At 45.5% G+C, this 25,385-nt stretch overlaps 1 protein-coding gene across 1 annotated transcript in view; it reads right to left on the minus strand.

The window, feature by feature from the left end:
- Nucleotides 1-25,385, minus strand: part of LOC147728720 (uncharacterized) — a 497,345-nt gene that overhangs the window by 204,606 nt on the left and 267,354 nt on the right. The window contains exons 16-18 of the mRNA XM_086963852.1: nt 23,696-23,824; nt 16,070-16,401; nt 13,207-13,340 (exon numbers count right to left, since the gene is read on the minus strand). Of these exons, the coding sequence (XP_086819978.1) occupies nt 13,207-13,340; nt 16,070-16,401; nt 23,696-23,824 (595 nt within the window). The remainder of the gene's footprint in view (nt 1-13,206; nt 13,341-16,069; nt 16,402-23,695; nt 23,825-25,385) is intronic.

The raw sequence follows: 25,385 nt of genomic DNA on the forward strand, positions 1-25,385 counted from the left end.
ATGGCCAATCTTCTACTTGAACTCATCTCTCACACTATCCAACGCCAACACCCTTATAAACAGGTCCAATAATTTTGGGGAAATTCTATGTGAACAACCACATCCCCAATTGCAACACACAAGTGAAAACCAAAGCCTTCAGAGCCCCAGGACTCAAAAGACCTTGCTGACCATAAATGATCCATCTACATACAGGAAATAAAATAAAAGGAAAACAGAACTCCAGAGGCACACTTAGTACTGATGTCCCTCTACTTTAACAAGCAAGATAGCTCATCACATCGGCCAAAGTGAAGTATAAAAGCAAGACTATCAATGAAGCCACCAATAAAAACAGTAAGATGTTCAAAACAATCGGGCACTGCATCAATCTCTTGCTGGACCGACACATTGCTCACAGTTAGACCTGGCTTTTCAGCAGGTTTATCCCCAGACTTTTTGCTTTTTTGCCTCCTGCTGTTGTTGGTTTTAGCACTCTGGGCACTTTACCGCTGCTATTCAGTGCTAAAGTGCATATGCTCTCCATGTAAATTGTGTTTTTGGATTGGTGTTTCCATGATTGACTTATCTGATTTACTACTAAATCCATAGTACAGTGCACTGTGAGTGCCCAGGGACTGTAAATCAAATGCACTGATTGTGCCACCCACACAATAATCCTTTCAAAGGGTTCTCAGGCATGCCACTGCAGTGTCTGCACACAGTTTTTACTGCCATGTCAACCTGGCAAACGCACCTTTTAATTCCCTTTAATTACATGTGAATCACCCCTAAGTTGACCCAATGTACCCCTATGGGCAGGGTGCTGTGTATGTGAAAGGTAAGACGTACTGGAGTGTGTGACATGTCCTGATAGTAAAATACAGTGTATTTTGTTTTTCACTATTGTAAGGCTATCTGTATGGGGAGATTAATCGATTTGTCCAAAATCACAGGATGTTGAGCGTCCCTGCCGAGACTCGAACCCGGTTCTCCAGCTTCGAGATCCACCGTTCTAGCCGTTAGGCTACATCCTCCCCTATCCTATTCTAGTGTCCTGTGCCTCAAACGGAACACCAGCTCTTAGCCGGACAGCTGCTCTGCTGGCGAACCCTGAAGATGTTGTTGCACACAGTTGTCCCCTCCATTTCATGTACAGCTTAGCTGCTTCGGAAGCGGAGAGGCGAGCCTCCTGAAAGTAAACTATATTTGCCTTCCTGCAGTGTAATTGTGCCAGGACCCTATGCCGTTTTGGTAGGGAACCCAATTACCGGATGTTCAATGTCCGTATCCTGTAATGTTGCCAGGTCGTCGGCATGTCTCTATCACATTAACAGCTGGAGCATAGGAAAGGACACGGGAGACATAAAGGCATAGCTGGTGTATAAAGGAACATTTCCTCAATACTAGCTCCAACAAGGAACAGATGTTCGACCAAACTAGAATGAACAAACACAACCTAAGAATCAAATAAACCATTATGCAATCGCTTGAGGAGAGCACGAAGCTTGGAAAAGGTTAATACCCTCTCTCTTGTAGGGAGGGCACAGTAGGCCTTGAAGCACCACATTGGTGAACAGGGAATCCAAAATGTGGACAATTGTAATGATGCACACCAGTCATATAGCATGAGAATCAAGGTCAAATTGAGGACCTACTAAACACCAAGGGGCCTCCCACTCACCATACAGGCCCGGTGAGCATTATGGTACCACAGCGCAGGGGCAGAGATATAGGAAGGGGGGACGGTAAAGCGGAAAAGGGGTAGGGGCAGGGAAGGGTAACAGGAGGGAAAGGGAAAAAATAAACATCCAGGATTACAGGTCACAGGGAGGAAGAGGCAAAGATCGGGCCAAACCATACTGCTTATTGGCCATCATGAGCCACAAGGGGAACACCGCTTTGTGGAAAGGGCAAATCAAACATCTGCAGTCTGTATCGTCACATCACGGAAAAGCACCACATTGGCATTAGAGCCGGAATCAGAGTTTGCACTTCCTGGAGAGCTTGAGGAGGGGTGGTGCAGCCAATGTTGCGATCCAAATAAATGACATTGTTAAAGGCTGCCACTATGCCCTCCAGGGCTCGTTGCGGAGAGGGTGCCACCTTTGAAACTGTTCCCGGTGCCCATCCATGGGGACAGGCAGCCCCAACTCTCTTCTCTTCTAGGCGTTACAATGTAGGTGGGTGTTGGTGTTCGAGTAGCGGCACTCCAGGTGACATCCGCATTATCACAGAACAATGAACATTCATCATGTATGATCTTTGAGAGCCGAGAACATTAGGGCATATGTTAGTCCCTCGGAGCACAGCTACCACTTAACCATCTGGAAGGATGCGTGGTGTCTCTGTACCTCTAATGTGTAGTTCAGGAAAAGGGACACTTTGCAATTGTCATTATCTCTGTAATTAAGGATGCAAGCCACCATGGGTTGAGGTAGCAATCCGAGTGGAGGGCATCGGGGTGGCACTCGGTGTGCTCATTCCACAGAGAATAGGAACGATAGGCCCTAAGGGCAACTGTAGCCATTGCTCAATGAATAACGTTGGATTTGGAATCCATGGGGTCTTCCGTGCCCTCTGGCAAACCTACTAAACGCACATCCTTCCTCTGCTCTCGCATGAAGGAATCTAAGTTGTTTCTGAAGTTCAGCAATGGCAGTGGAATTGGAAGGCTGTTAGGAACAAGTTCTGACAATGTAGTTTCCGACATTTGTATTTTGTTGGATAACTCATGATGATCGTCCCTTAATATGCCAAGGTCTGATGAGAGAGAATTGATGCGGTGATCAATGGCAGTCCTAGAATTTCATAGTTCCTTTAGTATCATGTCCTTCCAGTTTATCCGGTGGAGGCGCCAGGTTTGTGGACGGGACACAGTCTTTGAGGGTGTGCGTGGAGGAGCCCTCAGACTGGCTTGGCTAGAAGGGACAGCAGCCCCGCCAGGTTAACAAGTGAGCGTACGTAGTGCGCATGATGGTAGCACTTTGAAGAGTGATGTGAATATTCCTGTCTGGGGGAAAATGGGAGAAGGAGTTCCTTTGTGTGTTAGAGGGCTGTGTACTTCACCCTTGGTGACGGTCTGAGTTTGATGCACTGACCACAGGTAAGTGTCAGAGGAGCTGGGTGGCCCGCCCGCAAGGGTCCACACAGATGCACCGGTGCGGCAGGCCCTGACACAGCAAAACAGCACAGCACTTTCAGGAGAACGGGGTGAGTCACAATGCCACATTCTAGGTCAGCACCACCAACATAAAATGTGTATTTGTAATACGCCGGAAGGTATCTTTGTGCTAAATACCAGATGTTTATTATTACCCAAAGCAATAGTACTCATTTTATTGGCCTCAGATGGATAAAAGACTGAGTGGGCCTGCCGAACTTTGAACCTGTGATCATGAGGTCGAACACAGGCCTCTGCAGTGGACGTATTGATCCGCTGAGCCACAAGACCCGGTACAGCAACTGTCAGCACTTCAAGCAAACATGTCCTTGGAAGCATGTCAGTTTGGATTCCCGCAGAGCATATCACATGCCAGTTAAACTCACTGGCGTAACGTCCATTTGGTGCAGCAAGCAGGACCTAGTGCTGTAGAGCTCACAGAAGAATCCACGTTGGGGGCTTCAAAAGACCAGGGTCACAGTAGTTACTGCATCCTCCAGTTCAGTAGCAGGATAGGGGAGGCAATCAGAACACCAGTGAATGGTCAGGAGGTAATGCAGCATTCATTTAGGCCCGAACAGGTCCTGCTTTAATTCCGGTCAAAAGCGTAGGCATCAGCAGTACCCTCAAGGCCAGCATGGGGCAAGGGGAAGATCAATACGCAGTGCTCCCCGCCCCACAGGCCGCTGGTACTCGCGGTTCTGGGCATTTAGGCCATGCAGGTCTTCAACCCAGCTTGGAACTTCAGGTGGCACTCATGCAGTTCGGCTGGACTGAGTCCTACAGGATCCGTCTGGGTGTCCTCGACGGCCTGTCACTCTGGCTTACTATGTTGGGCGGAGGGAAGTGACTCGATGCCGCGCCAAGCCTAGAGGCAGGTCATGCAGGGCTGCAGCACCAGGGCAGCTGTGGCAGAGTAGGAGCAGCAGCACCAGCCTCTGGGGGGACCACTAGAGGGGGGCCAACAACAGGCCGCTTACACAATTGCCCCGAATTGCAGGCCGAGCAGCCTCCCCAGTGAAGTAAATCAGTTCAGGCAATGGGAGCAGGCGAACCGCAGTCATGCTCAAACCAAACTCACACTCCCCTGGAGGGATACCTCTGGAAAAACAATCAGCGCCGTCAGGCCAGACAAATTTTGTCCAGCTGGCTTCGGCAGAGATCGAACTGACCCCCATCAAGGTGTTATGCCTCTAACACCCAGGATAAGCTGTGGCTGAGGAGGGCTTCAAGGACACTCATCAGGAGCCCTAGGAAGAAAAGCCAGCCATCTTCAGTGGTTGGCCACACCCCCATTACAAAACTCAGCTGCATATACCTTATTAGCCCAGCATGAGTCGAGAAAGTGGTGATGTAGTGGGTTGCTTGGTGCACTTCAATTTAGTGACATCCCACATTGAGAACCATCCATAGCCACTAATACCACCTGGTGACAAGGCTAGAAATGAGTCAAGTACTGGAGTGATGCAGCTCTGTCTCACGATTACCTGATTGTGTAAGCATGGGTCTGTGAATTTCCTGGCATTGGCTTTCCACAAGATGACAATTAGTGAAACCCAGGGGGCGGGTACCTGCATTTTCTTGATCAGTCTCAATTTTATAATGCTCCTACTCCACCTGTTGCATTGCAAGAAAGAATATTTGCCAGTGCTGTGGGACCATGTGTAGTTTGAGCTTTTGGTCATGAAAGTAATTCATGACCATGGCGAGTGAGACCTATTCTTCTTCACCTAGTGAGACACGGAGGGCAATCGGAAATCATCCTTTCTGCTTTGAATTGTGGTGGATTTCACTGTCAAAGCATGTCTTCTGAGGGATGTGAATCATTCCTTAATAAGCAAGCATTATTTTACAGTAATAGCTCTTGGATTTTAGTAGTGATCTTATACACTGGTTCACAGATGGACAATGGAGCTTGTGTGGATAAGGGCACTGATTTTCGTTTTTTTTAATTCTCACTTTGAAGTTGGGCACAAATGTCACCAGGTCCACTAATGAAATCATGTGCATTTCATCATCTTCACCATTGTCAGGGTGGTCATTGTTTCTTCCACTGCTACAAGAAACCACCTGGTCTTCAGCCCAACAAAGAAGACGCAGCAGGCGTGATCCAGTGGGTTTGGGAGTGCTAGCAAAGACTTTGCAGATGCAAGACGACACAAGCCCAATGAAGGAATGAGGATGCATAATAGTTCTTAGGGGTTCTGGTTCACAGGGGACCTGGAATCCCTGAGAGCAGATAGACGCATTGGAGCAAATACTGACGAGAATGGATCTGATCTCCAAACAGAAAAATAAAAGATCAAAAGTTAACTGTACGCTTATTGCATTTTCTTTATATTTTTTCAGTGTTCAGTTGTGTCAGCCAACATGTGTTTCGCTCCAAAAAAGCTGCTAAGCTTTTTCAAGGCTCATAACAATATTCTGAAGCATGGGCACCTGGCAGGGAAAAACAAAAGTCTTAGTTGCCCAGAAGGTCATAGCAGAAGGCCTCTGCTGAGATGTGCAGCGTCAGTGAGTGTGAATGGTGCACAATGTTATCACAAATCAGTGGGCTCTCGGTTCCCAGAAATGAAGAAATGTAAGTGAAGGGAGTAATGCACTACCCCAGTAGTCTGGGATGGAGCAATAAGTGGGACAAGGCCATGCCTTGCATTTACAGAAGCAACAGCTCTCTTCCTGTGTCCAATCCAGGCGCATCAACAGTAAAAAAAGAGAAATATTGGCAGATTGTCATCATATACACAGTTTTCGCCAGCCAGGGATGACTGACAGCAGGACTAGCCTGTCCTAGCTATGGAAATGCAGGGTTTCTTGTCCAATGGGTATACCATAAAAACCTACTTCTTCTTTACAGCAAATTACAGTGAGCTAGGCAGACCATGAGAATCTGAAGGTATCCTCTCCTTTCAGGAAGAATTTGATGATTGCATAAGACTACCTGACCCATTGGACTACCTAGCTCAAAAGGACAATTCAGAACAACTGGTCAGTCTTTCTATCCAGTCTCAGCTTCAGGTGGAGCATAGTAGATCGTGAACCTCCACGAGCCTAGGGTCTTTCCTGGAACACCTATGTGGATTAAGGTCACATCAGTACTGGGCAGACTCCCTGTAAAGTGGGCAGACTCCTCAGTTCCTCTTAACCCTGCTGTGACTGAGCCAAAGGAATGTAGATCCCAAAGTGTGGAAAGCAACCCCAATCCGTCAGGAGTTCATGAACCAAAGGTATGATGACAGTGGGAGAGATAAAATTTATAGACACTGCAAATGATTCATCCCCTTCTGGATTCTATAGGCGCACTGGTAAAAGGCACGCAAGCAGTATCCTATCCTAATACTAAGCTACATGAGTCACAGAGTGAATCAAAATGATAAAGCATAAACAATATTCACTGTGTTTTTTCTAAAAATGACAATGAAATAATCTGGGCTGCTTCACAACCTCTTATTTCTTCCAATATATAAGCTGATAGAGCATGAATTCAATGGATAGAGCACAATTTTATTTCAAGTTGTGTTCCGCTTAATGTATTCGTTTTCAAAATATTTGAAATATGGGATCCAACTAAAGCTTCCATTATAGCTAGACTACCATAGGCAGTGAGACAGAATTATTTTCAATAGCTTCAAATGACAGAAACAAGTAGAAGGGATGGTGGATCTGGGAGTTAACGACAAAGAAGAGTTAAACTAGAACCCTAGGTTTCTCATCAGGTCAGGTGATTCATGGTAGGTGCCAAATTCCGAGAGATCTGTCATGCCGCTAACTCTATCATTCTGGCTTTATCTTAGTTAAGTTTAAGCCAATGACTAAAAAACAAGATCCGGACCACGACCATACACTGCTGAAAGGTAAATGCAGTCCTCCCAGAACTCCACCCCAAACAGAGGATAATATGTTTGTGTTGGAAGTACGGTAATGTAAACCGGCTGCGGGAGCGAGGGGCACTGGGGCACAACTTGAGCTAGATCTGACATAAAAAGTGGCAGGGACATGACTTGCTCAAGACTTAATCTAGATCATACCAAGGGCCAGATGTAGGAAGGCAAATACCGGTCGGTAACGGCCGATTTCGGCCGTTACCGACCGGTATTTGAAGATGGAGATGTAGGGGCATGGTAAAATACAGATTCGGTATTTTTACCGAATCTGTAATTTTACAGATTCTGTAAAATACCGAACCGGTAAAATGACCGAATCTGTATTTTGACATGTAGGTAGCACTGTAATCAGTGCTACAGGGGTTTAAGAATTCGTTCTTTACCACCAACTAGAAGTTGGTGGTAAATAATGAAAACCCTTTAAAAAGCATTTTTTTTGCTTTTTAAACAGTGCCATGTTGCAGATATACATGCCCTAAGGGCATGTATGTCTGCAACATGTGCACCCATGCACAATTGAAGGGTGCAACAGGGTGTCAAAGTGACACCCTGCCACCCTTCAATGTTTCCCCCAATTACCGAATCTGTATTTACCGATTCGGTAATTGACATTCATTCCTATGGGCCTCCAGTCCTCCAGGCCCATAGGAATGAATTGCAATTACCGAATCGGTAAATACCGATTCGGTAATTACCGAATCATACTGATTCGGTAATTCAATCGGTAAAAATACCTACATCCCGATTGCCAGTTCTTAAATACCGAATCGGTGTGATTCGGTATTTAAGAATCGGTAATCTGGGATTACCTACATCTGGCCCCAAGTCTCTTCTTCTCAAGCCAACAGTCTGAAGACAGCCCACAAGAAAATTCTACAATAAACTGTGTCAAAGATAAGGACCGCTGTCATCTTGAATCCCTGAGAGACCACCCAGCACTGCCGCCGGCACCGACTCAGCACCTTTTGTCAGCTGGCAGCCAGATTGGAATCCATTCAACTGCTCATTAGATTCAAGAGAGTCCAAAAGCTGTGTTGACATATGGAATTTATAAACTCCAGGCCTGTTAATATTTGATTAGTTAAGGAGTCACATACAAATGTAAAGAAGTCATTACCTGTGAGATGTATTTGTTTTTTTTATTTATTACTATTTGTTTAAATGCAAAGAATACCAGAGAATATCCAGCTCCAAAGCACCAAGGAACATGTTAACAAAAGAAACAATATAAGTAGATTTGAAATGAATTAAAATGAATAAAATAAATACAAAATACCATAACATCACAAACCTTTACATTATAAGACGTACAGCATGAAGGAAATTGCACGAATAAACTAGTAATGCAATTACTGATTTTCCAACAAACACAGTAGATACTTTTTCAGATTACATTTTGAACTATGGATATTATTTAATAAAAAGTCAAAGAATCAGAGAAAATCAATTACTCCAATCACCGAAGGGCCCCTTACTAGACAAGTGTTCAAACAAGAACCTGATTTCAATGTCTTCAGCGAGGCCATTAATGATCTGCCTATAGGTGTCAATGGAGGGCAATCTCTCATCCTGTGACTAGTATATCAGCCTTTATGTCTTTACATATGCACTAATTGTCTTTCATCTATGATTTGTGCTATAGTCACCCTGAAATAAAAGGGCTGAGAATCTTTACTATCTAAAAGTTGAATTAAATTGGTTGACTTCAGAAGTAACCAGACTGGATATGTTCTGTCTCACTTTCAGATCATCTAATAGATATTATCACAATTGGCACTATAGGCACAGACACTATGGGGGTGATTATGAACCTGGCAGTTAGACCACCTGGCATTCCCAACCACCGTATTATGATATGCCTGCTGCAGCCCGTCAGCGACTGCATGCTCAGGCTCACTATGTGAGCCTAGAGGTGATGCGGCCATGGTGCAGCACCTGCAATGTCGAGCATGCACTGTTACGATGCACCATGTTGTGCTTGGCACAAAAGTGCATGAAGAGGGGGGCACATGTGCCCCCATGCCCTACCCCCTCTGGGCGAAATCTCCTGTGTGCCCTGTTTGGAGCCCCCTCTTTACATTTCCGACAATCTTTACATGGCGAGGTAACTGCCATGTAAAGGATGTCAGAAAGGGATGTCATAATGTCGGGATCCAATATGCTGGCGGTGTCGGCAGTGTTGTGTCAGGCAACTTTCGGTCCGACCTCCAGTGTCCTAATGTGGCGGTCGGACAGACGGGTCATTGGTGGTTGGACTGCCACCAACGGTATGTAAAAAGACTCACAAATGATGGACGGAATGCAGAGTAAATCAAACATTCACCCCATCAAGAGATCTCAGTTAAATCCATTGTTCTTTTGTTCACCACGCCACCTCGGTTTAGACTTAGCCATATGCAAATCAGTCTTGACCCTTAGTGTCTTGACAGGCTTTTTGGCTCTATTTCGGAGTGATAAAGACTTTAAGCTTGCTCACATCTATAGGCCCTTATTCTAATCCATCTATTGCCTATTGGCTTTGCCTTTCATTATTTTGCCTATAGTAGAGGGTGGATCCTGTGGTCCTGACTTTATATTACACATTGGTATGGTTTATGTAGGTACTCTGACAGAGCTAAGGGTTATTTCATCCTTCTCAGGCCTACAAGGCCCAGAACTAGACAGACTCCATTTTTGCTCTCTATCCCTGCAGAGATGAGATGCTTCAAGGGGAAAGGTAATGCTTATAGTTAAGGCTGTTGACTGCTAAGGGAAAACCAGTCAGGACTGGTTCTTATCGGAAGCATGTGTTGTGTTTGTCTCTTGGGCCCAGACGTAACAAGCAGATGGCCACTGCGGTTGCGCAGAGAGCTCTGGAGCTAGCACAGGAATTCGGTGGGAGGCAGCCCTCTGTTGGAAATTTCCATGAGGGGAGAGGAATCCATATTAGCGAATTGCAGAAGAGGAGGAGTGTTCAGTTCAGTTTGGTTCTTAAAGAGTGGAGAGTAGGATGTCTGCTGGAGCTGCAGAATACTGTGCAGTTCTATTGGCTTTCTGGAATGGAGAAAGAAGGCAGATGATTGCTGAAGCTGAAGAGAGAGCAGTAACTATCAGCTGGGACTGCCAGTTTGTCAGAGAGCATTAAAGCAGATGGAGGAGCTGAGGCTGTCAGCTGGAGCAATTGAGCCAGAGGCGTGTAGCTGTGGTGACGGAGGGAGAGACAGAGAGAGAGCCCTGATCCCACCAGAGACAGAGAGAGAGCCCTGATCCCACCAGAGACAGAGAGAAATCTTCCTTCTAATAGGTGAGGTAGTCTAAACTAGTCCCCTTTACACTTACACCTTAATCTTGTCTTTATTCCCTAGGCTATTGTATGTCTAATCCTTTTCTTTCAGCGGTGTGTTAAAGTTCCTGTTAGTCATAGAGACCCCGCAGATTTGTGTATGTGTATTTTATGTTTATTGTAATAAAGATACCCCAGTTCTTAGTGAACTAGTGTGCATGTGTTGTTCTTAAGATAGAGCTAACCTTTCTTCTAACCAGATGCTGTGTAGCAACTGACGGATCACAAGGGAGTAGGAGCGCTTAAATCAGGGAATAACTCTTGCATATAGTGTGTATATCATTTGTCCCCACACAGTGGAGGTAACCTTGTCTCCTAGACAGGTATTACTGTTTGAACAGATGCTACCCCTGATCAGGTAAGTGATAACTGAATAATTAGGGAGAGAGAGGAGCCCTTGAACTGAAAGATAATTGATATACTAAGTAATTCGGCCATCCCATAATATTATTGTAGTAGCAAACCCTTAGTGAATAGTGAGAGAGACTTCCCAACATAGAGACAGAGAGCTAAAGGTATTCATAGGAAAGTGGTCGTCATTAGTAAGTGGCGTTAGTGAGAGCACTGATTGTGGTCAGTGTGTAGATCTGCCGGATTGCAGATCGGATTGTAAGTGAGTGAGCACCGGGGGGATACGGTGTTTAGTTCCGCCGGATTGTGGACACAATAGAAAGAGAGTGAGCACTGAGGCTGCAGCTCAGTGTGTAAGGCACGCCGGATTGTGTGTCGAGTGAGCACTGAGGGTAAACAGTGTGTAATGGTAGATAATCAGAACTGCCCCAGGGTAGATTAGTCTGGACCCATGTGGTCGCGAGACTATGAGGTATGAGTGTGGTGTAGGGCATGGATGTCCTTAGTAATCAGTGAGTATTCTTAGTATCCCTATAGATTTAGTGGTGTTTCTGATGATATGAGCTTGTATATTGCGAGTTCCCCATCCTCAGGTAGGTACCCAGGTGCCTGGATAGATGGGTCCTGAGGAGGGAGGTGGTTACGTTCCGGCTGGGTTGGAGGGGCTCTCAGGAGCTGATCCCATCTAGTCTAGAACCCGGTCGTTACACTTAGCCTCATGGGAACAGTCCAGCCCAAACTGCCAAGCCAGGTCCTCCCTGGATCGGAAGCAAGCATCTTGGGACCGATTCCGAGGTCTCACCCCTCATCAGCCAGGCAAGCTTGAAACAAGTGGCACAGTGAGCTCGGGATCCACGTCTGGGCATACACGGCACACTTAGGACAAGAAAGCAAAAGGGACACAGATGAAGGACAGAATGCAGACAAATCAAACATTTGCCCCCAGTCAAGAGAACTGGGTTAAATCAATCATTCTTTTGCTCACCATGCCACCCCAGTTTCGACCCAGCCATATGCAAATCAGTCTTGACCCTGTTCCTCATGGGAACAGTCCGGCACGAACAGCCAAGCCAGGTCCTCCCTGGACTGGAAACAAGCATTCTGGGACCGGTTTCGGGCCATCACCCCATATCAGCCAGTTTAGCTTGAAATAAGTGGCACAGTGAGCCCGGGACCCTCGTCTGGGCATACCTGGCACACTTAGGGCGAGAAAGCAAAAGACTCACTGATGATGGATGGAATGCAGAGCAAATCAAACATTCACCCCCAGTCAAGCGATATGGGTCAAATCCATTGTTCTTTTGCTCACCATGCCACCCCAGTTTAGACCCAGCCATTGCAAATCAGTCTTGACCCTGTGCCTCGTGGGAACAGTCCAGCCCAAGCTGCCAAGCCAGGTCCTCCCTGGACTGGAAACAAGCATCCTAAGACCGGTTTCGGGGCATCACCCCTCATCAGCCAGGCTGGCTTGAAACAAGTGGCACAGTGAGCACAGGACCCACATCTGGGCATACCCGGGGCACTTAGGATGAGAAAGCAAAAGACACACAGATGATGGATGGAATGCAGAGCAAGTCAAACATTCACCCCCAGTCAAGAGATCGGGGTTAAATCCACATTCTTTTGCTCACCATGCCACCACGGGATGTCACCATGTCACCATGGGATGTCGGCAGTCTGACTATTGGCATCGTAATCAAGCCCTATATCTTCAGCATCCACAACAGATCACCATATGGAAATGAAAACTAACAGGTACAATACCCATTCCTCGCCTCCCCATACTTGCATGGGCTAGTAGTCAAGACAAGCTCTGTGGAGGGATTTCTGTGGCAATTATGCTCAAGCAGAGATTAGCTACTAGGGGAGTAAGGAGCACAAGTGGCGAGAATAAGAACACAGGAACATGAATAAAAACTGAACAAAATGCGTAAGAGACATACACAAGACCAGATGTTTTTAAATTGGAGGCATGCACTCGGAGGACATGAATTGATCTCAGGGTGTTGCTAGGCACTGGTAAGCAGGGGCACAATGCTGAAAACAGTGCTGTACTTTAAGTGATAAAAAACAGAGTGCCAGTAAGCCATTATGTGATGGACCACCAGTTTCATCTTCATGTCCTCCTGTCTTGGATGGGAGTAGGTGTAAAAGACGAAGGGAAAATAACCCTCCAAGTCCCTCCCCTTGTTTCTGATAAAGGATCGCATTATAGATACTTTTAGAATCTAGGGAGCTGACCATAGCCTGTTGGCAACCATGTATTTGATTGCATTTTTAAAGTGCTTGCTAAACCTAACTGCAATCTCTCAATTGTTAAATATGTTTAGAGCTGTCAATTTTATGTTATAAATGTGAGAAATATGTTTGTGATTCCAGGAACCCCATTCATTTTAACACAGGGGGTGGGGGGGCCAACATTTAAGCGTCTGAAGACCACTGAGCAAGACCAATAGGGACCAAAAGTCTTAGAAAAAAAAAAAGATGTAGCTCAAAGATATACTGACCTATAGGCAAAGAGAACATAATCCTTCACTGAGTTCTTTGACACTAGTATGGAGCGATCTTTGTGGACAGGGGTGTCATCTGCAGGAATTTCCACCTCACACTGGAGCTTGCATGCCTTGGTCAAATCAAAAACCTGCAATATAGACGTGTATTAGAGGTTTTTACATACAAGATCTATGCTGAATGAAAATGATGGGCATGATTCAAACTGCAGTTTATAATACGTAAAGTAGTACTGCAACTCACATGATACAAAATGCTTTTCACATACTTACGGGCAGAGAACAACACCTCTGCCTCTCCTATCTTTTCTGTGTAGAGATCTTGCACACATACAGGCATAGATTTTTGTAGTAAATGTAGTAATGTGGGAAGTACCAGGGGAGTGGCTGGAAAATGGGAATTACTGCTAAATGGGAAAGGTTTGGGGAAATTTAAGAAGGGGTTTAGGCAAGTACATGCTGATAGAAATACACACCCACAAAAGAGTAAGACCAATGCTAATCACAAACTACAATCTTAAATTTACTGCAGTCAAAAAGATGTCTAAACAGGTCTAAATGTATGGCAGCAGTCTTGAAATAACTCAAGCACCACACATGAACAACTACTGATAGTGCAAAACACATTGGAGGCAGAGAAATAAAATAACACCCCATTGGAAGCAACATTAAATAAATGATTTGGGCATTTAATTTATAATTGATTACACATTTAATTTGATGAGCAAATGTACGGTAACATTTAATTTTATTAGTTCTAGGTTAATAAATATTGTTCATTTATTTATATTTTTATCAAATATTAAAATATTTTTATAATGCTGTTAAACAATAATACAATTTAATAAATTCCCTATCCTTCCTTTTGCAAGATCTCCCTCACAGTGGTGGAGATCTCCACCCACATGTGCAAAATTACTAGAAGTAACTTTACATTTATAAATCCTGTTTTATGAGGCCCCATGCTGAGCTGAGGTTTGGAGACATGTAAGTCTACACCTATGCATAAATCTACACTCTGAAGGGGTGAATAGCAAACAAGTTTAGAGTTAAACCTAGGTGTAGTAGTAACTATACAAATGGATAAATAAATACATATGAATGTGGTTCCTATATGTTCTGTTTCTCCTTGCTGCAGCCACTAGTTAAAACTTAAGAAGAAACCACTAATTGTTCACTTAAAAGACTCCCTTCTATCAATTATTATCAACTAAAACACACTTCTCAAAATGATGACATTTAGCATACATTTTAGATGACAGAAATGCAAACATGTCAACAATATCTAAATGATTGAGATCTAATAAATTGATTATTTCTCCAGACCAGAATACACCATGCATCCAGTCTTGGTGGTACAAACCAAGCACACTTTGAATACAAGTCGAAAGAGCATTGAAATAGATGCACACACCGGATATAGTGTCTTCCTAAATTGGTGTTGTATGGTAACACGTTAAAAATTACACATTTTGTTCATTTGTGCAATCTAATAAAATGGCCTGCAGTAGACCCCGAATGCAGTCACAATTTGGGTCAACAAATTCGCAGGGCTTTCATGATCATGCCTGCTTTGACGTGTGTAGGCCCTCATTCACGTAAAATTAGACACTTTATGAGTTGTGGGTTTATGTCTGTGGTCCAGGACATCCAGTCGATTTGGCCCCAAAACGTACAAAATTGGTATGCCTAACCATAAATCCAGCAGTCCATCAGTTTACAGAATTCGAGGGGTTTTTCTTTTCCTGCCCATACGCTAAATATTTTTGCAACTGAAGAAATCCCTTAGCCACCCAGCTACCTTCTGCTCAGGATGTCATGACTTTACAATTCCCCAGGCCACATCACAAATTCATGGACAACGATAGGCACTGTCAGTCTATCACAGAGATAGCATATGTTTTGACAAGAGAATATATAGCTATGAACTTTGTATGGGTTTGACAAAATCGTAGTTCCTTTCGAAATCTCCAAGCAAGAATGTCTCATTTTCACAGTCCCTTTCAGATCCTGAACATTCAACCTCTGCTGGTAGGTGTCTCCTGTAGGATGTTAGAAGTGGACCTTTAAACGATTTGAAGAAGGATGAAGTGTATGTGATGGAACCATTCTAATAATACAGACAGAATGTACCTTACATGTTAGTAAAACATTATGTCCTTAAAGAAGCTGAATAATGCTTCTAGTCTCAACCTTGTTACCACCTCTTTTGAGCTACATCTGGACTGTTCTTCATAAGTCTTCTCATAACAGAGTGCAAACAATGTGGAAAATGTGCAGTTCAACTTTTTACACGTTTTTGAGCATGTATTTGCATCTGACCATAAAACTTGAATGCTGTAATGTTGTTACCTCATAAAGTGATGATCCTTACATTTTAAACAGCAAACTAAATAAACCCTGATTCGCAGTCTACTTTCAGCAGAATGTAAGAGCTGGCTTTCCAGATGTTACCCAATGCCAATATATATATATATATATATATATATATATATATATATATATATATATATATATATATATATATATATATATATATATATATATATATATATATATATATATATATATATATATATATATATATATATATATATATATATAACAAATGAAATGAACTAGTGTACAAAGGAGAAAAATTGATATTCACTTCATTAGTTTCCATGCATGAGCACAAACAGGAAACTGTGATGATACTCTTTCGAGTATAGACATACAAAATCACTAGCATATTTTCTAACCACAAAATCAGTTTAATACATTAGTTATTGTGACCTAATGCTCAGTGTGGTTCCTTATTGTGTCTGAAAGTTATGGATGTTTAAGTCTCATTCAACCAGGAGAAACTTGTTTTTCTTACCTTGACTAAATGGCTCCCATCAAAAAATGCCAGAAGAAGCTTGCCTTCCATGGCTGAGGTCAATATGGGTGCATCCAAAAATCCTTCTGCTGTATATATCACCTTCCTCAAGGACAGATCCCAAACTTGAAAAGAGTTGTTTTCAGTGACGGCGACCATCTTATTCTCCTGGCATACAGTAATGGAGTCAATGTTCCGTCCAACTCCATGGAGTGTGAAGACAGCTTTGCCAGAAGGCAGGTCCCACATCTTTAAGGTTCCATCTTTAGAGGCTGTGACGGCCATAAGCTCTGTCTGTGTTTCTCCAATAGCAGTTATTCTGTCTGTGTGCCCTGAAAGTTAAGAATAGTGAATGATGTGTACATTTTTCTAATCACAATAAAGCAATCAGATACCACAATAGGGATCACCATTGTAAGATGCAAGCTTGTGCACATTTTCAGTAAATTCCGTAAATAAGGGCCACATGTACAACTGTTTTTAGTTGTCGCTAATGAAGAATCAGGCTGTTTGCAACTGCAAAATGCCTTTTGGCATGTACGAACCCTATTTCGTGTGCCACTGATTTACTATTGACTCGCAAAATAGGGTTTCAGAGTCGGTATTAGGTAGGGGCGTGCCAATGGCGCCCCTTCCTAATAGCGATTAGATGTACGAATGCTTTGCTGGTTGCAAAACAATTGCAATTTACCGCCTACTTCAAGTATGTGCTAAGCCAGTCGTAAACGGGAATGGGTCCCCAGGGAACCCCTTACTCTTAGTGAGTTTTTTTAAGAGCAGGCAGTTGTTCCAGGGACCACTACCTACTCTTAAAAAATGAAACAGAACCGTTTCATTTTTCTTTTTGAAACCCATCCGTTAAGAAAAACTGTCTGTAATAAAAAAATAAGTTGTTTCATTTGAAAGCAAACACCAACATGTTGGTCTGCTATCCCCAGCAGACCACTATCCCTGTGTTTTTAGCGAATCCTAATGGGTCCCAAATTGCAACCTACCTCAGGAATATTGATGAGGTAGGTCATTTTCGACCCCATTGGCAATCGCTAAATGGGGTTGAAACACATTAGTACATTGCATTGTGCGACTCCTAACTGTGAGTCGTAAAACTTTGCAATTAGGAACTCGCACAAGGCTTCAGTCATACATGTGGCCCCAAGACTTTCTATGGTACACACAGAAGGCTCGACAAATGACAAGTGAACACAATCAAATTGGTGCACACTGTCAGTGGAAATGAACACAAATTTCTAATGCCAGATAAATATCACCTATTGCAGACAAGAAAATTGCCATCTGCAGATCACAAGCCTGACTGGAGGACTGGAGTAGTGCTGGCTATGCAGTTCAAAGTTCCAAAGTGACATGCGCACTTTGAAGCTCTTCACCCAGCTGCCTTAGACAGCTGGGTGGAGACCAAGCACAGGCCTCTAGGGCCTGAAGAAGCATTAGGCCAATACGCTCCATCCAATCCTGGTGCTGCTCTCATGCAGCATGAGCGCAGCATCTGGAGTGGTTAGGGTTTTTTTACAGTCTTCGGAAGGACAGCAAGCCTGCGGTAAGTACAATTTAGTTTTACTAAATTGATATAATGTGTAATGCATGTACTGTTTGTTTGTTTTTTGGAGGTAGCGGTTGCTTTTATTTAGGCTTTTTGAGCCAGGGTTTTTTTAGGGAGCGATAATGTGTTTTTGTTTTTTTGTAGGCAGGGCACTTTGCTCGCCCCACTACTTTGAAAGGTCACCACCCACTCCTGTATTTACAACCCTTAAAAACTTGCAAATCGGCGGCATTAGATCCCTCGATGTCCACAAATGTTTTTCACAAAGCTTCTGCAAAGTTCATTGCTTCGCAGTGTAGCATCCTGCTACAATAAATACAGACACTTCTTATTGTATAACTCAGAGCTTTATTCACTGCTTCTTGCTCCTGCCCTGTCCCTACTCTAACTAACCCCTTCCTGTCCTGTCCCCACCTCTTCCCCTCTGCCCACCTAACTCCGCCCACCCAGCTACTGGACTGCTAACTTCTTTACATCTCCCCCTTTCTTATTAAAGCAACAAATGAAATAGAGATTAGTCCATCTCTTCGATCAGTCTCTTGGGAGGCTGTACATGACGTCTGGGTCTCGTTGGAATGGGCCCAGTGCCCTCTTCCGGTAGTCCTTCTGCTGAGGAATGTCCGGTGTTTGGTGCGACAGACTCAGGATTGTCCCGGCCCTCAGGCGTAGTGGTTAAAGTTGTACTTTTATGATCTTCGGGAGAACACTTCTTGAAGTGAGAAGCGTTGCGGGTGACTCGCCGGGTTTCTGATTCCACGGTCACCATGGTGCCCTTTTGTTGGATAACTGTTAGAGGCTTATCCTTGAAGCGGCAGTCAGTCTTTTGGCGTTGTTCCTGCTTGACAAAGACTCTGTCGCCTTCTTTCAGAGAGGGTGACCGGGCTCTCCGCTTGCGGTCAGCATACTCTTTCATTTTGTCTTTGTGAAGCCGATCCGTCACTGCCATCTCTCGATGTTGTTGGTCCGAGAGGGGCATCCTCAGTGCTCCGTCCCATGTTGGGATCCGATTCCTCATTGTCCTTCCGAGCATGAGAGTGGCAGGGCACTGGCCCGTTGTGGAGTGTGGAGTTGTTCTGTAGGCGCTAAGGACCTCGTTCAACGCTGACCTCAGATCTTTCTTCTCGGCAGTGGCTTGTTGGAAAGTTCTCTTAATGGTGGACGTGAATCTCTCTACAGTGCCGTTGGCTTGTGGCCAGAGGGGCGTGACTTTGCGGTGTTGAAAGTCCATTTGCTTCGCGAAATCGCTGAATTCATGACTGTTGAATGGGGGTCCGTTGTCCGTCTTGATGACCTTGGGGACGCCCCATGTCGCGAAGACTTCTTCAAGTACCTTGAGGGTGCAGGCGGCACTGGTGGATGATATGAACTGAGCCACTGGGAATCTAGAGTATTCGTCCATGATGACGACCACGTATTTCCCTGATTGCAGGGGCCCATAAAAGTCCATGGCAACTTCCTGCCACACCCCATCAGGCAATGGGGTCATTCGTAGAGGTGCGGGTGGACTGCTGTGGCTGGTCAGTTGACAGAGGTGGCAATCTTTCAATGTGTCTTCAACCATCTGGTCGAGGGCCGGAAACCAGACACGCTCTCTCAGTGCTCTTTTGGTGGACACGACTCCTCGATGGCCTTCGTGAGCGAGGTCGATTACTCCTTGCCTCAGTGTCGCAGGAATGACTAGTCTGTGATCTCTCAGAAGGATGCCATCAGTAGTTACAGAAAGTTCATCGGAGACATGTCGGAAGGCCTGGAGTTCCTTCTTGACGGCAGGGTCTTCCTCTTCCTCCTGCGGGTGGTATCTCCACCGGTTGGATTGTATACGCTTCAGTACTATTTGTAAGATGTTGTCTTGATTGGTCGCTTCCCGAATGGTGTGCATGGGGATAGCCGGTGGACGAGCATGACCAGTCACGAAGTGGATGTACTCCTCCGCGATGGAAGGCTCAGTCTCTGAGGATTCTCGGGGGTGGCGGGACATGTAGTCGGCTGGATTCTCCGCCTTCCCCGGTTTGTGGACAATTGTGAAAGTGTATTCTTGTAGCCGTAAGCCCCATCTTTCGATCCTGGGGGGCATCTTGCATTTGGGGTTCCCGTAGATCGTGACGAGTGCCTGGTTATCGGTTATGAGCGTGAAATGTTTCCCTATACAAAGATGTGGAAGTGCTCACACGCCCACACAACGGCCAGGCTCTCTTTCTCTGGTTGGGAGTATTTTTTTTCCGGGTCGGTTAGGCTCCGACTGGCGTAGGCGATGATCCGCCTCTGATCCGACTCATTGTCGTATTGTGCCAGGATGGCTCCCAAACCCACGGGGCTTGCGTCCACGGTGATTTCCGTTTTCCTCCTAGGGTTGAAATAAGAGAGGCAATCGGCCGATTCCACGGCGTGTTTGATGTCCTTGAAAGCACGCTCACACTCCGGGGTCCATACAAATGGCTGGCCAGCTTTCGTGAGGAGCCTCATTGGGTGACTTACTGTGGCGTAATCATGAATGTAGCGGGCGCAGTAACTCCCCATTCCGAGGAAGGAGCGTAGGTCGTTGACGTCAGCCGGACTCTTGGTGTTATTGAGCGTGGCGATTTTGTCAGGGTCCGGTTTCATGCCACTCGACGAGAAGATGTGACCGAAGAATTTCAAGGTGGATTGATGAAATTCACATTTTCCTCTGTTGAGGGTAAGGTTGGCTTCCATCAGGGCGTGGCAGACGCGATCAAGGGCGATGTCGTGCTCTCGCGTGTCAGATCCGTAGACTAAGATATCATCGCTGTAATTGAGGGCGTTAGGTATGTGTTGGATGACAAGTCGTATGGCCTCCTGGAAGATTTCGGCAGCCGACGAGACGCCAAAACTGAGCCGTTTGTAGCGGAATAGACCAAGGTGCGTGGCGAATGTCGTGATGGAGCGAGAACTGTCATCCAGTTCGAGCTGATGGTAGCCCTTGTTCAAGTCCAGTTTAGAAAACACTTTTGCCCCATTGAGCGCTGTGATCATGTCGCTCAAGTGTGGGCCGGGGTGTCTCTCCCTTTCAATGGCTGTATTCGGCAGGCACATGCCCACACAGAGTCGGACCTTGTTGGGGGTCCCTTTCTTGGGGACGATGACCACCGGGGACACCCAGGGGGTGGGGCCCTCAGTGCGCTCAATGATGTCAGCGCCCAAGAGTTCCTGCAGTTCATTTTCAACCGCCGATTGTAAGTGAAAGGGCACCCGTCGCGGATGCTGGGCCACCGGTTTGATTTGCTCATTTATGTGCAGATGGATTTGCCGGCCCTTCAATTTTCCCAAACCTTGGAATAGTGATGGAAATTTCTCAGCACGGTCCGAGCTGTCATTCACGTTAAAGAGGACATGCACCAATCGAAGACGTTCAGCGGTGGGAAGGCTCAGTAGACAGTCGGCATCAGGCCCTTTAATGACGTGGACGACCGCTGGGATGGAGATGTCGCCGTACGTAAGGGTGGTGTCAAATTTGCCCAGACATGGGAGCGGTTTCCTTGACATCCAGGTGTATACACGGACAGGCGCGAAACGCAGGCGAGGTTTTGGGTCCATGCGTTCATGTTCTGCAACCGAGATGTAGTTGAGCGACGCTCCGCTGTCCATCACGAATTTGGCAGCGTGGCTACCCACTTTGATGTTGAGACGTGGGTATCGTTTGAGCTGATCATTATCAGCAATGTTGACATATTCAGTGGTGTATGAAGACCGCTTGGACGAAGACGATCTTGATTCCCTTGATGGAGAACGACGGTCCCATCTGGAGCGTTGAGAGTCTTGGCTGGAATGTGATGACGCGGGAGATCTAGTGGGCTCTCCTTGAACCGCTCTGATCTGGTGACGTTTGGTCTCCGATCTCGAGGGCCTCTGCGGGCCATCGGGTCTGTCATTATCACTACGTCTTTCTCTGTGGTAGTCCCCACACATGGCTTCAAAGTGGTTGGACCGTCCACATTTTCTGCATCGTTGGCCCATGGCAGGGCAGGAGTCAATGTGAGGGTAGTCGTATCCGCACCTGAAGCACCGCCTCGTGCGTTCGGGTCATCGATCCCTCCTCTCAGGTTCCTTCCTCCGGTAGTCCGGGCGTCGTCTGGGCGAGAATCTAGAGCGTCGTGATCTGTCTCGCGGGTTTCGTCTTCCGCTGTCACGCCGTTCCTGTCTTCCATGACGTCGTTCCGTGACACGGTTGGCGTGTTCGTGACTGGTACTAGGTCCGGTTTCGATGTCCGCCGCGTTTTCTTCAGCTTGGTCGTACAACCGGGAGTTCTCTTCGATTTCTTCTAGTTCTTGCGGTTTTCTTAGCAATCTTCGCCTCAGAGATTCCGAGTGACACCCAGTGATAATTTGGGATTTAATGGCTGCATCAGGCGAGAAGTTTGTAAAATCACAGTATTTCGATTGTCGTCGCAGTCGATGTATGAATGAGCTCAGTGGTTCTTCTTTCCCTTGGCGCTGCTGGTGGAACTTGTGTCGCTCGTAGTCGACATTTCTCTTGTGCAGGAAACGTTTGTTCAGCACATCTTTTACTTTGACGTAGGTGTCGGCTTCTGTATTTGGGATCTCTCGCACAATTTTACTTATCTCACGCCCCCCTAGGTTGCGGATGGCTATTATCTTTTCATTGTCTCGCTCTATTTTGGACCCTTCAATGTAGTCCTCAAAGTCCTCTAGCCAATCTTGCCATTTTTGGCCCATGCTGCTTCCGATTGTTACTGTTAGTGGCTCAGGTGCTCGTAGATGCGTTCCTCCTTTGACTTCGGTTCGCGCGGGAGGGTTAGACATCTTGACTGTGGGTCTTCAGTGCTTGTTTCTGGCCTTTATTTCTGCTACCAGTGTTCGTTTGCCAAGAATTGTTGTTGTCAGTTACCAATGTTTGTTTGTTTCCAGTTACCAATGCTTGTTTCTTTCTGCTGCCAGTGCTTGTTCACTTTGCTCAATGCCTGACTTCAAAATGGCCGCCTATAGTTTGCACAGGGAGGATGTCCCAGAAGTCGCCTGACTCAAAGATGGCCGCCGTGGATGTCTGCAGGCACTACTTTCTCTCTCAGCATTCAGCTCCTCTCTTCACTCGGGACTCACCGGCCGTCGTCTCTAGGAGCAGTATCTTCCTAATTCGGCTCCCTCAGGTCGCCACTGCGGTCAGGTGAGGTTGGGGTGGGCTCCCGCCTTCCCTTGCAGAGTCCTCGGCGGCGACAGGTCAATGCTCACGCATCCAGCGTGAGATTCTCCGGCATTGGAGTTCAGGCTCCGATTATTTCGCGCTTAGCAGCGCACAACAGCAGGCCTTCGTGGGGCGATCGACCCCAAGGGTTACTCGTCTTTTGGCTACCACAATCACCAGGTCGGGTTGGGGTGGGCTCCCAACTCGATTCTTGGATTTCCCGCTCTTCGGTGCCGACAGCGTGCCAAAGCTCACGCATCAGGCGGGACTCGCGTTTTCAGCGCGAAAACTTCTTCTTTCTCGAGCGTTTCACCGCTCGTGGTAGCGGCTCCCTCTGGGCTCCCACAGTCACGGGAGGGGCAGGGTCACCTACTATGAGTCTCTCTTGGTTGGCAGCAGTACACGGCAGCAGGCTCTTCTTGTCCAGCGCTGCAAGGGGACAGGGCTCTCTCACTCGATCCTGTGGGCTGCAGTCCTGCTCATCCCACCTTCGTCGCCAGTTGTAGCATCCTGCTACAATAAATACAGACACTTCTTATTGTATAACTCAGAGCTTTATTCACTGCTTCTTGCTCCTGCCCTGTCCCTACTCTAACTAACCCCTTCCTGTCCTGTCCCCACCTCTTCCCCTCTGCCCACCTAACTCCGCCCACCCAGCTACTGGACTGCTAACTTCTTTACACGCAGAATACCAATGTGTGATGCCGATCCGTGGTTCACAGGCAAACGTTAATAATACATGCAACAAAAAGAACAATGGCACGGCCTTTAAACTACTAATAAAAAGTTATTTGCTGTTCACTAATCGAAAAAAAAACGTTCTGTGGAGTGTTGAGATGTTTGTTTTGTCTGGTGGTGTGGAGTGGGATTGATATTCGCGGAATATACAATACAGTATAATTTTGCTTACCTGCGAGGGAGTCGTAGAGAAGCCCCCCTGGGGGGAGGAAGCATGAAGATGAAGGCAGAAGGGCCGGAACCGAAGTCTGCTGGCAGTCGGCCAGCAGGGCCGGGCTAAAGAGGTAAACTCTGGGATCACCTGAAGCAAAAGAAGATAAACTTTGTCAATCCATTCATTATGTACGTTTTAGCACGTGTTTCTATCAAAACAAGCCACCTATAGCATCATTGATTTAACAATCTTTCAGCGAGCGTTTCCCAGTGGTATTTCTAGGAGGTTACATAGCACAATGTTTGTCACATAATGTGACCACAGAATTTTTCGAAATGACAGCTATTCCACAAATCCCTGCATTCTGTACTGTTGAAATGAAGAGGAAATACGTCACAGGAAGGATTTCCAACGTTAATAGGAATGGAGGTAAAATTAGGCAACTATGGTAGCCGTATACAGTAAATTAAAGAGCCTGTTTTTAGAATTATTACAAATAAGTGCGTGTGTGTGAGTGTGTGTGTGTGTGACCAGCGGTCGAAGTGGGGGAAATAAAGTAGGGGAACTGTGGGCGGAGTATCAGGGAAAGGGAATAATCTGAGGATTGGTTCAGAGGGCTGAGTCAGGGCTGTGGCTAGAAAGAGCAAAATGCCCTAATTTTTAGTATGTTTGGCATTTCACTGTCCAGTTACAGCTTATAACGGTATTTAATGCAACCAATAGATACACGTTTATTTGAGGTTTAATATGAGTTATTGACAATACAATACATTTACAATTTGGGATACGATTTCAATCACAGAATGTCCCAAATACACATATAAGTGGAATCATAAGCCATTTGTGTCCAAGCCATGCAGTTTTTTTTACGAGCACTTCGCCTCCCTTTTTCTAACCATTTCTGAACATAAAATTTGGCTTTAGATTCTATGACAGGAGGCCCCACGTGTTGGGGAGCACTGTTGATGACATCATTCTGTGCCCCTCGGTCAATGCAAAATTGTATTCCTACGTTTTTTACATGCTTTATGCCACATGTCATGAAGCCAGCATTAGATGCCTCTTAGTTTCCTGTTATTGTATCTAGATATAGCACTCTCAAACAACCCAGACCTGGTGGTTTTGCAGATGCTTTTAGCAGTATCAGATGAATGAGATAAAACTATTTTATCAGTAGTTTGTGTATTTACTAATCAAGTTAGTTTGTAATGAGAATTGCAAAAGCATCAATTCTGAAATTATGAGCATCAAACATTGGTAGAGTCAAAAATAGGTAGTAGTCCTTGGATTATCTAAATCAGTTATTTTCTCCCATTCAGACTACTATCCTCTGCAATCACTATTAGACACTTTTGTCCTTTATCTCTCCACGAGCACTGTGGGCGCCTAGAAATACCACCCAACAGAGACTGCATGAGAGAAGTTCAAACATGAATGGCAAAATATCATAGGTTGCAAATGTTTTCCACATAATTATAGCCCTCCAGTGTTTGCCACATAATGCATCATTTGCTGCATAATCTGATGGTTTTAACAAAAAAAACGTGTAGCTCAAATGGATCAAAACAACGTGACTTGTATTGCTGTGAAGTGGAGGGACCTTCACAAAGGTTGACTGGTCACGTTCTCAGTGCTTCACTTGTTTGTTAAACTGCTATTAATGGGGTGAAACCTTTGTGGAAACGGTTAGTATGTGTAAAAATGTCAA

This window comes from Lissotriton vulgaris, chromosome 3_1, assembly GCF_964263255.1.
Source record: "Lissotriton vulgaris chromosome 3_1, aLisVul1.2, whole genome shotgun sequence".
Classification (NCBI taxonomy): domain Eukaryota; kingdom Metazoa; phylum Chordata; class Amphibia; order Caudata; family Salamandridae; genus Lissotriton; species Lissotriton vulgaris.